The 14256-nt window shown below is 48.6% G+C and overlaps 1 protein-coding gene across 1 annotated transcript in view; it reads right to left on the bottom strand.

Annotated features, from left to right (window-relative positions):
- The window catches only part of BFSP1 (beaded filament structural protein 1), a 40347-nt gene extending 26543 nt beyond the window's left edge, over positions 1-13804 (bottom strand). The window contains exons 1-2 of the mRNA XM_047747063.1: positions 13358-13804; positions 7722-7782 (exon numbers count right to left, since the gene is read on the bottom strand). Coding sequence (XP_047603019.1) covers positions 7722-7782; positions 13358-13731 — 435 coding nt within the window. The 5' untranslated portion in view covers positions 13732-13804. The remainder of the gene's footprint in view (positions 1-7721; positions 7783-13357) is intronic.
- Positions 13805-14256: the final 452 nt, after the last annotated feature.

Raw genomic sequence — 14256 nt, 5'->3', positions numbered from 1 at the left:
TTTACAGGATGAATTTTGGGCACAAGGGAGCATCCCCTTCTTTTTTCCGTGTCTCCTCCAGGTTTCTGCTCCAGGGGGAACTCCCCCCAGTTTCTCTCCTCTCATTTCTGGTTACTAAATCCTTCCCTATGAAGACTCTGAAGTCCCTTGATGGGTGCCAGGGAAGCCAATACTGAGAAACCAAGGAGGAAGGGAACCCTCAGAGAGAAAAAGAGAAGGACCCCAACCTGGAGCTGGTTCCCTGCCCACTGCCCCTGGACTCTTCTCTGTTTTCCCCAGGGTCTGCTCACTTCCAGGCCTGGAGTTCGCTTCTGCTGCCCGCTGGGAGACGGAAGAACATAGTAAAAGATCGCAACCTTTGAAAGACCCACACAGGGTCTGAAGTCGTTTTTTTTTTTAATCAGAAGAGAATGAACCAAATTACAAAGCAGGGATGCACAGCTCCAGGTACAGGGCTCTGAACTGTCTGAACTAAGTTAATGTGAAAACTACCTCTGGGCGTTCAGTTTCTGGGCTCATACTTTAGATGAATGAATGAATCAGTCCCTGACTTTTGATGAGCTCTGCCCTCAGGGCTTCACGATGGGTCCTTGAATTCTGTGTCACAGGGACAATAATGCAGAGTTCATGGGGCGCCTGGGTGGCTCAGTGGGTTAAGCCGCTGCCTTCGGCTCAGGTCATGATCTCAGGGTCCTGGGATCGAGTCCCACATCGGGCTCTCTGCTCAGCAGGAAGCCTACTTCCCTCTCTCTCTCTCTCTCTGCCTTCCTCTCCATCTACTTGTGATCTCTCTCTGTCAAATAAATAAATAAAATCTTTAAAAAAAAAAAGGGGGGGGGCGCCTGGGTGGCTCAGTGGGTTAAGCCGCTGCCTTCGGCTCAGGTCATGATCCCAGGTCCTGGGTTCGAGCCCCGCATCGGGCTTTCTGCTCAGCGGGGAGCCTGCTTCCTCCTCTCTCTCTCTGCCTGCCTCTCTGCCTACTTGTGATTTCTCTCTGTCGAATAAATAAATAAAATCTTTAAAAAAAAAAAACTTTAATAATGCAGAGTTCAGTGAAACCTCAACAGCATTGCTTTTCCCTTCAGAAGAGGCAAGCTGTCCCCTCTCCCCCACCTGAAACTCGATGGATTGATACACTTGTAACAATCAAGGTGTTTATTCCCCAGGGCAAGTGAGTAGGTCCCCTCCAGGTGAAGGGTGAAGCCCCTTCATGAGAAAAATGGTGACACAAATCCCAGGAGTCTTTCCAGTAATGGGAAAGGGCTGCGGAACCAGAGGTGCCGGGATAATTTACAGACTCCAGAGAAAAGGCAGCCAGGTCTCAAGAAGGACAGAAAGCAGGGCAGTCTCAGGACTCCAGCAGCAGGAGGCAATGGCTCTGCCCTCAGGATAACGGGATACAAATGAATTCACCTTTGCGTCCCAAGTCCTAAGTCACATTTCTGGGAGAGTGCTGTGATGGCCAACATGAGTCACATAACACATAACCATCAGCTTCACTGACAGTCCTACCAGGGCCCCAGTGATGGGAGGGACCAACCAAGTGTGTGGGAATGCAGCTCTACTCCTTTCAGGAGCTGTGGTTTGTTGAAGTGATTCTCAACCCTGTGGATAGGGACACCCGTTGGAGGGCCATGGCTCCGTTTCGGGCAGAGTTGGTCAAAGACCTTGAGTCAGTCCTTCTAGGTAGCCTCCTACCCTCCCCTCTCCTCACCCTCCCACCATACCCCTCTTAAGACTGCTGAGGATGAAGTGAGGCAGAGAATTCTCAAAACATCTTCATTTTCACCAAAAACTCATCCAGGATTAATCCACAATCACCAGAGCTGAGGAACTGGAAATAGGGTTTCAAAGAGTCTTTGTGTCATGACTTTAAAGTAGTCAGACACACAATTTTAGAAATAGAAGGGGCCCTTGAGCTCACTGGTCCTCAGATTTTTTTTAAAGATTTTATTTATTTATTTGTCAGAGAGTGTGCACACGCAGTGGGAGGGGCAGAGGCAGAGGGAGAAGCAGGCTCCAGGCTGACCAACACTCGATCCCAGGACTCTGGGATCATGAGATGAGCTGAAGGCAGACGTCCAACCAACTGACCTACCCAGGTGTCCTGGTCCTCAGATGTCTCTCAAATTACATGTGTCATCTTTCAAACAAATATTCCAGGATGCCAGAGTATAGGGGGAAAACAGAGGCATGCTTCTGGAAGGACATGATTGCAGTAGGGTAGGGGGCCCAGGCACTGCCCCACCCCCTGTAACCTCCCAGCAGCCCTCTTCCCTCAGAGGGAAACACAACTCGGAAACTAGAGTCTCTCCTTACAGATGGACAGGCTTAGGCCAGACTGACCAGTGGGGTCATGCAGCTAGTTAGTGGAAGCTAACGGGAAACGATAGATCTGGAATCTGTCTTCTCTCTACGAGTCAAGAGTTGAGTGCCGAGTCCTGACCCCATCCCGCAAGGTGCCTGCCCTTCTTCCCGCATCTCCCTCTTAGGCTCTCACCCAAACAAACACACTTGGTTCCCATCAGCCAAGCCTTGAAAATGACTCACAGGTGATAACAAAGACTAGCTGATATTTATCCTTAAAATAGGGGTTACAGAAATGCTTCTGCAGCACATTCTCTTGCTTTGAGGACAATCAGCTGACAAACTGCCCCCAACACTCGCGAAGGTGAGCAGGCACCACTGGAATGGACAGTTGCTGGTGTAGGGGGGAGGGTTCGATCAGGAAAGCTCTCTTTTGTTCACACCAGAACTCACAAATGTGTGGACGCTTGTGTTTTTATTATGCTTTGGATGCTGTCGGCTGCATTTTTTCAAAAGCTCCACCAGCAGCAGCATCTAGACTTTTTCCAAATGTAGTCTCTGGGTCAATAGTCTAATTTTAGAAAACATTCCAACACGGATGTTTGTATGTGTTGGCGATCTAGGCCAGCAGTTCTCCAAGTGTGGTTAATGGTGGCTAGGGATAACGAGAAATGTAAAATGATGCGGGGAGTAAAATATCTGGCAGGTCCTAAACCTACTGGGTCAGGATTTCTGGGGTCAGGACCCAGGAGTCTGTATTTTAACATGCCCTCCACATGCTGCTGGTCCACACGGTGATTTCAGAATCACTTATCTAAAAATCATTTTTTGAGAAAAAGACTAGAGAAGTCACTAAAGTCCAACATGCCTTTGAAGAATCAGGTTGCCAATCCATTTACAGAGATGCTAGAAATCCCACTAAAAACCCAACTGTCTGTATCTTTGCCCAGCCTCAAATCCAGCATCCAAGTGGGTATTCAAGTTCATTGAGATACCTAGTTATTTAGTGTTTAATTAAAAATACACTTCAACCTTAGATGTCAAAAACCTTCCCCAAAGTTGTAGGTTTGCATTCCTTCCCGGTGCTAAGGCTGGCCTGGAGCATGGTGCTGAGTCTTCTACAACTCTGTTCCTGGGCTTCCCATTGCCTCATCCTCTCTCTCTCTGCACACCTCCTGGTTCTTCCTCTGCCCTTCTGTTCTCCAGCTTTTCCACCCCTAACCCCTCCTGAACTCAATCTTCCCTGTTCCCTCTCTTTCTCTGCTCCAGCTCTGAAAGTTCGGGAAGGTCATCTCCAGCCCCAGAGTTGTTATTATGCAAATGAAGCCTTGTCACCCGGAAAGCAAAGCCTTCATGCCTCTTCCCCAAATGCCCTTGCTTCTTGCCCTTGCCTCTTGCCCTTTTCCTGGATACAGTAAAGATACACAAATTACATGGGAAAGCACATATGGCAGCTTTGGGCACTTCTTAAAAAATTGTTTTTAAGTGAAAGCATTTTACTAGAACATACAGCATTTTAAAATTCTGGGGATTTTAAAGAAAAAAGGAGAGAAACCTTAAAGCCTCCTTATAGTTTTCTTAAGCAACACCGTGCATTACTGGGACAACTAACCTTCTATACATAGATAGAAAATGAGTCCTAGAGGTTAGCCAAACCCAGATACTTAAAAGTCATCAAGAATTCTTACTGCATCAAGTCTTAAAATCTGCATAGCTTCAGCCATAGCATGTAAGCGGTATGTTGAGGAATTTATCTTACTTCAAAGTGCCTAGCAAAGAGTGGCTTGCTTTAGCTTTTTTTTTTTTTTTTTTTTTTTTTTTTGGCTACTAAGAATACAAGAGCTCTGTTCTGAAGATGTAATGACATGGGCAGTATTAACAGATGACAGTCTGGGGAAAGCAGCAGCAATCCCTCTTGTCAACATACACTGTGATATTTTCCAAGCACGGTTCAAAGACTGGGTCAATGGTTTCTCTTGTATCCCATTTTTCATGGCCATACCTAGGGATGAATCCCTTCCACAAGAGCAAAGGGAAGGGGCTCTGACACTGAGCTGATAGTCAAAACCAGGTTGATCTGATATAGGTAGACCCTCAAAGATTTGTCAACCAAAATCACAGATACGACCAGCCAACAAGACGTGAATGTACTCTTCCATTTCTAGCTTCTCACATGACCACCTCGATGGACAGAGAACATCCAGCCTTCTCCTGGCCAACCCCTTGAGTTCCCCTGAGGCAAGGATTGGGTACATATTGTTTATTCCAAGAAGTTCTGGAAGGGAGGAAGTGATCCAGGGAAAGGAACAAAGGCAAGGAAGGTGTATAAGGGACAGATTACCACTATGGATGAGCACACCTGAGTAGTGCTAAGGACCTTTTAAGAGACTGCAGAACTCACCTCTGAACTGTTGTTATGAGCTGTGGGGCAGCTGGGCACCTACTCCCACCCCTCAGCAGCTGAGGTTTGCTCCTGGGGTGCTAACGCCCACACTTCCGGACTGTGCCTCCAGCAGATCACGATGTTCCCATGGCCAGAGACATGTAGGAAGCCGCTAATGTGTTCAGCATGTCTGTGTGACCTCAGAGGTAGCCCACGGGATAGGGATGGAGCACCAACGTCAAGCGTGAAGCGCCATCTTGACCCCGAGACTCTGGCTTTTTGTCTGTTCTTTTTGTCTGTCTCCTGAGAGACAGAGATTCCCCAACTCCCCTTGGGAGGCAGAGAATGAGTCAGGTATGCAAAAGACTCCTGACTATACCTGCCAAGGGTGGGGTGTGGGGCTCGAAAGGCATTGACCCTCACCCAGCGTGAGCCTCCTCACTGGCAACAGAGGGGCTGGGCAGGGTCGTTTCTGAGGATGGAATAAATAACCACAAAACTGTACCAAGGCTCCGGGCTGGTGTGTGGCCATTGTCACCTCCCTGTATCAAACGCTGTGCTCATGATTTCTGCTACCACCGCGCACCAACTATATTTTTAGTCACTCCATTATTTTTCTTCAAATTGATTCATTTTTTACTTATACGCATTCAAAAAGGAACTTTTCGATGTCACCTGCTATCGAGAAGAGGTAATCATAAAAATAAATCCACAGCTGTTAGAAAATCGTTCCTCCACGCACCACCAAAAATCCCCTCCCACTCCACCAGGGCCATGAATCCCACACTCTGGGGAAACGAAGCTGACATCCCTCACATAAAGTGCTCTGTAAGAATAATGGTGACAGGCAAGTCACAGACACTGCGTGTCACGCCATTCTTATTGTGTGTGTCGACAGACATCCACTCCTTGGTGGGGGCACTGTTACTGCTCTTACTTCAGCAACAGAAGAAGCCAAGGCTCAGAGAGATGAGGCAATTCATGCAAAGTCTCACAGATACTTGACAGCGGCACGAAGGGTCCTGTTATCAGGCTGCCCTCCCTTTTTGGACTGGACACTTGCTTGTGAGCAGAAGTGTCCTTCCCCGCCGTGCTGATGGCCTTCGCTGGCCCTGGCCCGAGCTGCTGGTAACATCTTTCCCCAGAACTTCCATAACATTCTGATTGGACGAATACTCCCAATTGCCCATGCTGTCTGTCCCAATACACACCAAAGGGAGGCCTTTCCCTTACCTGGCATTTTCTCTGATACCTTATTTTTCTACCCAAGAATAGGTATTGCTTTTGTAATAACAGAACAACAACAGAAGGCTGGAGCTTGTTTTTAAACCCAGTGTTATTTTCCACCAAAGCTAAAAAGAGGGTCCATACTCTTTCTCCCTCCTCTATGAAGAGTGCCCATGATAGGACTGCATGAGTGACAACGTTAGAAGTGAGTCCAGTGAGAGCCCCACTTGCAGTGAGGACAAATACTCACAAGGCAAAATGTGGCAGTGTTGGGAGGGGCTGAACTGACACCTAAGTGAAGGGTATCACCAGCCACCTGTGTCTCTGAAAGCAGTGGTCTGTGGATAAGGTGGCGGCCCCATCTGGCAGCAGGGATCCCCACCCAGAATGAGAATGGGGATGACCTGTGAGTATCAGCAGAACAGCTGGGTGATGTCTGATGCTAACAACACCCAAATCCCACCTCAACCTTTAACAGGGTTGGGACCTTCACAGTCCAACCCAATACAAGACCAATCATCAAGCCTGTGCACTAAGGGCTCTCCTAAGCTCACTCTCACCCCGAACTTTTGTGTTTCTATCTGGGGTGTTCACACAGTGGCTGGCCTGAGACAATCCCAATTCCTGTTAGTTGACCTTGGTAATTATTGGCAGTACCTCCCTTCACACAGTGTCCTGGTTTGGGCGAGACATCGTTTGCTCACACAAAGAAGGGCACAGAAGCATCACCTGGTTGGTAACACAGACAAAGCAAAATTCAGTTTCCCTGGGTTATGGTTCTAACTTTCCTATTGGTTAGCAGACTAATCCTAGACAGCAGAGGCTGGACAAAGCTAGCAACTGGCAAACACCCTGAGCCAACCCCACCTGTCTGTAGTGGCTGCCTGTATTCTCCACGTGGAGAATCCTAAGGCCACATCTAGACACAGCAGGGAAAGGTGCTGTGTTTGCTCAGTAATTCTGATGAGGAATTATGGGTGTGGAAGGGAGGGAGAGGGGAAAAGGAACCACACATCCTAAATAAGCAAAATTTCAATGAGACAATCTCTCTGGGTCTTTCTGCTTGGACATTTGAGCTCTGAAGTGACAGCTAATTGCCATCCCTGGTTTCGTCCAACCTCTGATATCCCAAATTATTCCATCTGGGAGTCGAGGTCCCCTGGCTGAAGCAGAAACTCCAATCAGTTAGGATGATGATGGAGCTTCTGAAGAAGGACATTCCCTGCAAAGGACAACACCCCCAGGACACTCCAGGAGGGTCTCCAGTCAGAAGGTAAGAATCCCAGGTGCCCCCCCCCCCCCAGGGGCTACTCTCCAGGCTCCAAGAAGGGAGAGCTTGAAGAGAAATGGAAATTTCTTCCTCTGTTCTCTGAGAGCTCTGCACAAGAGCAATCTTGAAACTTTCAGCCAGCGGAGTGGAGATATCCTTGCTCCCAGTAACCACTGCTTAAAGCAAATTTCCTAAGTTTGGTGGGTTTGACACCAATACATCTGAAAGGCACAACCGCAGCCAGTCACCAGAATGCAGCCATGTTTGAAGAGCCTAGCACAACCCAGGAAGCTTAACAGTCTAGGGTTCTCTCGCGAGACCTCGTGTGTTGTGGGAGAGGACAGGGTGTCTCTGGTGTGTGAGTTCACACAAAGATGTAGTTGAAAATTATGAATCAAGAAGGAGAATGACAGAAAAAGAAATAGGTGAATCCTAAAAGGACACAGAGAGGAGGTGTGTGCCAGTCATTTCAGCCACTAAGTTCCATTCTCAAACTCAAGTCCGGACTCAAACTCAAGTCAATGCTCAGCTCACCTTGTTAAGCCGTTCCAGCATTTCTTTTAGGAGCAGTTGACACTCACATTCATTTTCATACCTGCAAATGGGACACATAAGCAAACGTTGGACAGCTTCCGTGATTCCACAAGTGGTCATCACACAATCAGCGCCAAGTTTCATCTGAGATGAGTACTATGCTGTCTCTTCAAGGAGAGGTCCCTAAGGTTAAAATAATACCTAATGCACTGCAGAGCCCGTGGCTCCACAACCTCTTCCACACCCTGGCCCATGCGCAGAAGGCTGTGGTGGCCACCGCACACGGGGTAACTGGGAACAGTGAACGTGACAGGAGTCCCCCAGCCTGGAGGCTCTTCTCCCAACCCAGGCAGCTCAAGGTTGAAGGAACTGTATCTTCACACACCTGTAACCCAAGCACAGCAGTGGCACAGAGCCTTCCCTGCATGACCTACAAAAAACACCCTTAACCTGACCTCGTTTGGGTTGGCTAAACAGTTGTATTTACCTGCATGTGTCAGTTTTTCTGGATTATGCCATATAATCCTTACAAAATCCTGGAAGAGAGCAGTTATCATTGTTTTCCATGTGAAAGATGGAAAATGGCCCTTGACCTCCAGCAGCTGCTCCAAACACTTCTTCCTCACCTCTGTGCCCTCACCCCTACACACTGAAGCCCTGCTCTGGGCCAGTGGGCAGGGCGGGCTGGACAGGCCAGTGTCTGTGCCCCTGGGGCAGTCCTCAACCTCTGATAGAAGGTGAGTGGGTGCATAAATACCGCGGCTCCTTCACCCTCAGCTAGGACAGCTGAAGGGTTTCTCCCTCTGGCAGGAGCCCAGGAGCTCCAGGAGCCCATGATGTTAACCTGCTGGATAATGCACTCGGTGTTTTCTGCCTTCCCCTCCTGCCTCCCGTCCTCACTCCCCAAACTTTCTTCTTGAGGTCACCTTCCAAATAAGCTACTAGCCCTCAAACCCTTTGATCAGGCTCTGCTCCTGGAAGACTCCAAACTAAAAGAAAGGTGGAGTCAGGACTCACACTGGAATCTGACACCAAAAACGGTGCCCCTGGTAGCCACACCACGCTGCCTAGGTAGAGCAGAGAGATCCCCCCCAGATTTAAACATACGCAAAATTGATAAAGCAACAGATACTAGGAATGTGTGTAGCTTTCCTCCCAGTCATCTTCTTCCCTGGACTTGTAGAAAATTACAGGGATCAAGGAGGCAGAGAAACCCCAGAAATCATTCTGTTCAGAGAGTTTCCCTCTAGGGAGAGTTTTTTTCCCCTTAAGAAAGACAGAAGACGGGGCGCCTGGGTGGCTCAGTGGGTTAAAGCCTCTGCCTTCGGCTCAGGTCATGGTCCCAGGGTCCTGGGATCGAGTCCCACATCGGGCTCTCTGCTCAGCAGGAAGCCTGCTTCTCCCTCTCTCTCTCTGCCTGTCTCTCTGCCTACCTGTGATCTCTGTCAAGTAAATGAATAAAATCTTAAAAAAAGAAAAAGAAAAGAAAGACAGAAGGCCCTTTCCCAAATGACTCCCCCCTTGTTCCCTGTAAGCAGTCCCCAATATCCATCCCGGCCTTCTTCCAGGAGTCACAGCGCTTGATGTTTGGTGGGCACAGGGCTGCCTAAAGAGGAAACTACATTTCCCAGCCTCCCTTGCAGCTGGGGGTGGCCATGTGACTAAGTCTTGACCAGTAGGATGTAAGCATAAGTCAGCTGGCAGTCTCCAAATATCTTTGATAGGAGATGATGTAGGTGCGTCCTTCTGTATCCTTTCCTCCATCCTGCACCTGAAACAAACGCGGCTTCCCTGAAGGGCAGGCAGAGCCTTCTGAGCCTCAAATACTACAGAGTGGCATGCTGAGCTGTAAAGGCAGACCTGACACCAGAGAGAAATCCATCCTGGATAAGCTGATGTCACTTTGGAGTTCCCTTTGTGGTTGAAACTAATCCTAATGAGCACTCCGCCCAACCCACAGAGCATAGCTTTCAGGGCCCTTGCACACCCCTGCCATGCGCTCAAATCAAGTACTGAAAGTGGTGCTGGGAACCCCTGCTGCTGTGTCCACAGAACGAGAGAATCCTGACTTCAGGGAAGAACAGTTAGGAATATGTGCACTGTGCACACTCCAGCTCTAAAGCCACCGAAGACGCTCAGCTGTACCAGGAGGCAAAGCGCATCCATACAGGCTTCCCACTTCCCACTGTCGCACTCGGCAGTTTCTTTTGTGTGTGGCATTAAAGGAGCCAGAAATTATTTTTTAATGGCTAGTTAGCTTTGAGAATAAAACTCTTAACAAAATCCAAATTTTCCCATTCTGCTTTCCTCCTAGAAATATCTAAAAATTTCTGTAGCTTAAAAACATGTTGGATAAATGCAATAACATGTTATCGTGGGTAATTTTCATGCTGTGAAGTCTAGATATTAAAAACAAGTGATTTTATTATAAAGACTTCACGATAAACTCATATATATATTCACACAAGTGCATATATATGAATGCATAAAGTGAAAAAAACACTTTGCCTTCAATTATCTAATTTTTTTTAGCAATTTGGACAATTGACTGTAGGCATCAATGTATGATGGTAGTTCCGTTTGTCTTTATGTCAGTCTTGTTTTCTTTAGTCTTTGTCTGATGTGCTGGAAACCTGATTTTGAAATTATTCAACTATCCAAGTAGAGAATGGGCTTACCAAGACTGCATATACCTTCCCACTTCTGCATTATTTTCACCTGGCTTTGGCTAGCCATCAGCTCACCTCTGGGATGTAAAACCATACTTGGTGTGTGTGTACCCATTCCTGTGAGCGGGTATGATTTTTATAATCATTTTCAAATCCCAATACCTCAGTCAGAATATCAAAGTATTTCCAAGGGGGCAATGGAAGGGAATAAATTAATGAAAATTACTAAATCAATCACAGAGCCAGAAGGGATAGCTCCATGATGGACATCTAACTCAGAACCAAGTGAAATCAGGAAAAGACCAGGAAAATTCAACATGGCCATTCCTTCAATGAAGGGCTCAAGGGAGTCATGACCACCCAGCCAAATCACAGCAGACTGGGGCCTCATGATTAGGGAAAGACCATTTGGGGATCCAGGGTTTCCTGCTGGCCCATGGAGCTGCCCTGGGTGTGTGAACCAGCGTATGCTTCCCTTTGCTATAGAAAACACGCATTTCATTTGAATGAGAATCTATCCTGGGTCTCGTTCTCCAGGAATCCAAGAATGGATCCTCTCCAAGACACAGTGTTCTAGAAAGTAGAGGGTGAGAAAACCCAAATTTAAGTCCAGCCACCCATTGGCCCTCCCGAAGCCTCAATTTTCCCATCAAGGGCTCTAACAGGTGGATTTCCAGATCCCTTCATCCAGCTCCAAATCTGTTTCTATGGCTCAAACCCGAAAACAGGACTGATAGGAATGAAATCAGCAAGGGCCACTTGGGTGGCTCAGTCAGTTAGGCATCTGCCCTCAGCTCAGGTCATGATCCCAGGGTCCTGGGATGCAATCCTGCATTGGGCACCCAGCTTAGCAGGGAGCCTGCTTCTCCCTCTCCCTCTGCCCCTGCCCTTGCCCCTTCCTCTCCCCCTCCGCTCATGCTCTCTCTCTCTCAAATAAATAAATCTTAGAAAGAAAAGGAATGAAATCAATGAGCATGATCTGATAAACATGCTCAGTACACATTGTTGAATAACCGACCCACCATTCAGCTTAAGAATGTGGGACTCATACATACAGCACATTTGGAAAAGACCCTCTGGGTACCCTAGACCAGGAGTCCCCAAACCTGAGTTTTCACTGAAATTACCAGTGAGCTCATAAAACTGAACATTTCTGGGCCTCTCCTGGGGTCCAGGATTGGGCCTGGACATTTGTATTTTTAAATTAATTTAATGTTTTAAGTTAAAATAACTTCTAAATGAATAAATTTCTTCCATGGTTAGACGCATTTTTTTAAATTACATTTAAAAAACTGTTCCAGGGGCGCCTGGGTGGCTCAGTGGGTTAAGCCTCTGCCTTCAGCTCAGGTCATGATCTCAGGGTCCTGGGATCGAGCCCCGCATCGGGCTCTCTGCTCAGCGGGGAGCCTGCTTCCCTCTCTTTGTCTCTCTGCCTGCCTCTCTGCCTACTTGTGATCTCTCTGTGAAATAAATAAATAAAATATTAAAAAAAAAAAAACTGTTCCATTAAAAATCTTCTCTGTTCCCATGCCCCAGTTCCCACTCCCTGGTCCTCCCCATGAAACCAGTCTCACTAGGTTTTTGCACGTGTCTGTTTGTGTTCTCTTTTTCCTTATGCAATAAAAAAGTATACTCTTCTCCCTCTTCTTTTTAAAGCAAATGACAGTAACACACTATTCCCTTGTTTTGCAACTGCGCGGCATTCCATTGCATAAATGAAGCACAATTTGATAACCTATCTACCTACAAATAGGCATTTAGGTTCATTCCACACTTTTGCTCTCTCAGATCACACTCGGATGAGGGCATGCCATTTTACACCTGCTGGAGCATCTAAGAATGAATTCCTTGAAGTGCCCCTGCAGAATAAAAGAGCACGTGGATTTATAACCTGAGAGGATGGTGGCAAATGGCTGGCAAATCGCATCCTTTCTTCTTTTTAACAATTCCTCCGGTGATCTTATCATCTTACTCAGTCTGCTCTGGACCAAGGCTTCTGAAACTTCAAGCTTAACTCCATCTCTAACCATCTCCTGGGTGATGGCGAAGTTGCTGATCCACCGACCACACTTCAAGTAGCAAGATTCCGGAGGACATACACGTTGAAATAATGTCCAGGTATCGGCTATGATGCAGTAAAGATGATTAAGACTTCACACGCCCAGGACCTGAATTCCATCCCGGTGCAGCGATGCACTAGCTAAGTGACCTTGCCCCAAATTCTGACACTGTCTAAGCCTTTGTTTCCTCACCTGCAAAACAAATGCAGTACCCTCTATTCCAGGATAAGGCTGTGAGGATCAAATAACATGGATACATCTCAAAAACACTGTGCTGAGCAAAAGGATCCAGACATATTACCCCCTATCTGTAAGATTCCACTTTTGTGAAATTCCAGAACACGTGAAATTAATCTATGGTGACAGTAATCAGAACACTGGGTGCCTCCAGGTTTTTGTGGGGGAGGGGTGCAAGGTGACTGGGAAAGGACAGACGGAACTTTCTGGGGCGGTGGAAATACCCTGCTTGTTTGGATAGCTACATGGCTACATTGTCAAAACTTACTGAACTATGCACTTAACACCTGTGTGTTTTTTAGAAAAGATTTTATTTTTAAGTAATCCCTACGCCCAAGGCGGGGCCCGCACTTAAAACCCCGAAATCAAGAGTGGCACGCTCTACCAATTGAGCCAGCCAGGCGCCCCCCCAAACTGTGCATTTTATTGCATGTAAATTAGACCTAAATTGTAAAGCGTATTACAAGTAAATGATACCACTTCGTGCAAACTGCGAAGTGCCAAACTGCAAAGGGAAGGGGTCCTAGGTAAGGGAGAGGCACCGCGCCCGCGCCCTCTGCGGGGACGAAGTTCTGGGTCGCAAGGCGTCCGCCCACGTCCTGCCTCCGTTTCCATCCACCTCCACCTCCACCCCTACCCCACGCCTCCCGAGCGCGCGGCCGCCGCTTACTTGCTGCGGAACTCGTCGAGCGCGCGCTGCGCCTCCGCGCCCTGGCGCTCCAGCCGCGTGCGCTCAGCCGCCAGGTCCCGGGTGCGCTGGCGGTTGCCCTCGACGTGGCGGGCCAGGGCGTCCTCAGGGCCGGCCAGCTCGCCCAGGCGCTGGAAGGCGTCCAGCTGCCGCCGGAGAACGGCGTGGCGCTGCTCGAGCGCGCGGGCCCGCTGGACATGGGCGGCCACGCGCTCGCCGAGCCCCTGCAGCGTCGCGAGCCCCGGGGCGGCCGGCCGGCCTTCCACCAGGCTGCCGGGCTCGGCGGCGCGCGGCGCCTCCTCGGCGCTCTCGTACTGCTCCTTGCGGGTCTGGAAGACGTAGCTGCGCCGGTACATGGCTCCCGTGCAGGCGGGCGCGCGGGAAGCCGGCTCCCGGAGGCCGTGCGCCTAGGCGGCGGGCCGCTAAATAAACATCACCCTCCCCCCCGCCACCACTCCCCCGGCACGCTGCTGGGACGTTCCAGAGCTGATCGGGGGTTGAGCTCAACATGGGCCCAGCCTCTGGAAGAATAAAAGAGCAGCGGCCCGCTTTTGTCCGCCGGATTAGCGGACCTTACAGCCCTGGGGGTTGGAAGGTTTATTGGGCAATGAGGTTTTTGTTCTGTGATTGTTAAAGCCGGTTGCTTTATGACTGAATGGAGGGTCGGGAGGACAAGAGAGGCATGACTGCTTCCTCTGGGGATTGTGAAGGAAGCCCAAGGGAGCTTGTTAAACTTGGACGGGCTCAAAAACCCAAGGACCTCTCTCTTTGTCTCCTCTCTTTTCGTCAAGGTCTCAACTGCAGACCTTTTCAACAATACCATTTTTTCCTGTTTACTTAAGCAGTTCTTTTGCATAATCACAACAGGACCTTTAGGAAGC

Source organism: Lutra lutra, chromosome 9 (genome assembly GCF_902655055.1).
Source record: "Lutra lutra chromosome 9, mLutLut1.2, whole genome shotgun sequence".
Classification (NCBI taxonomy): domain Eukaryota; kingdom Metazoa; phylum Chordata; class Mammalia; order Carnivora; family Mustelidae; genus Lutra; species Lutra lutra.
Note: the sequence above shows the minus strand (reverse complement) of the source record. Positions and strands in the feature narration are given on the sequence as shown.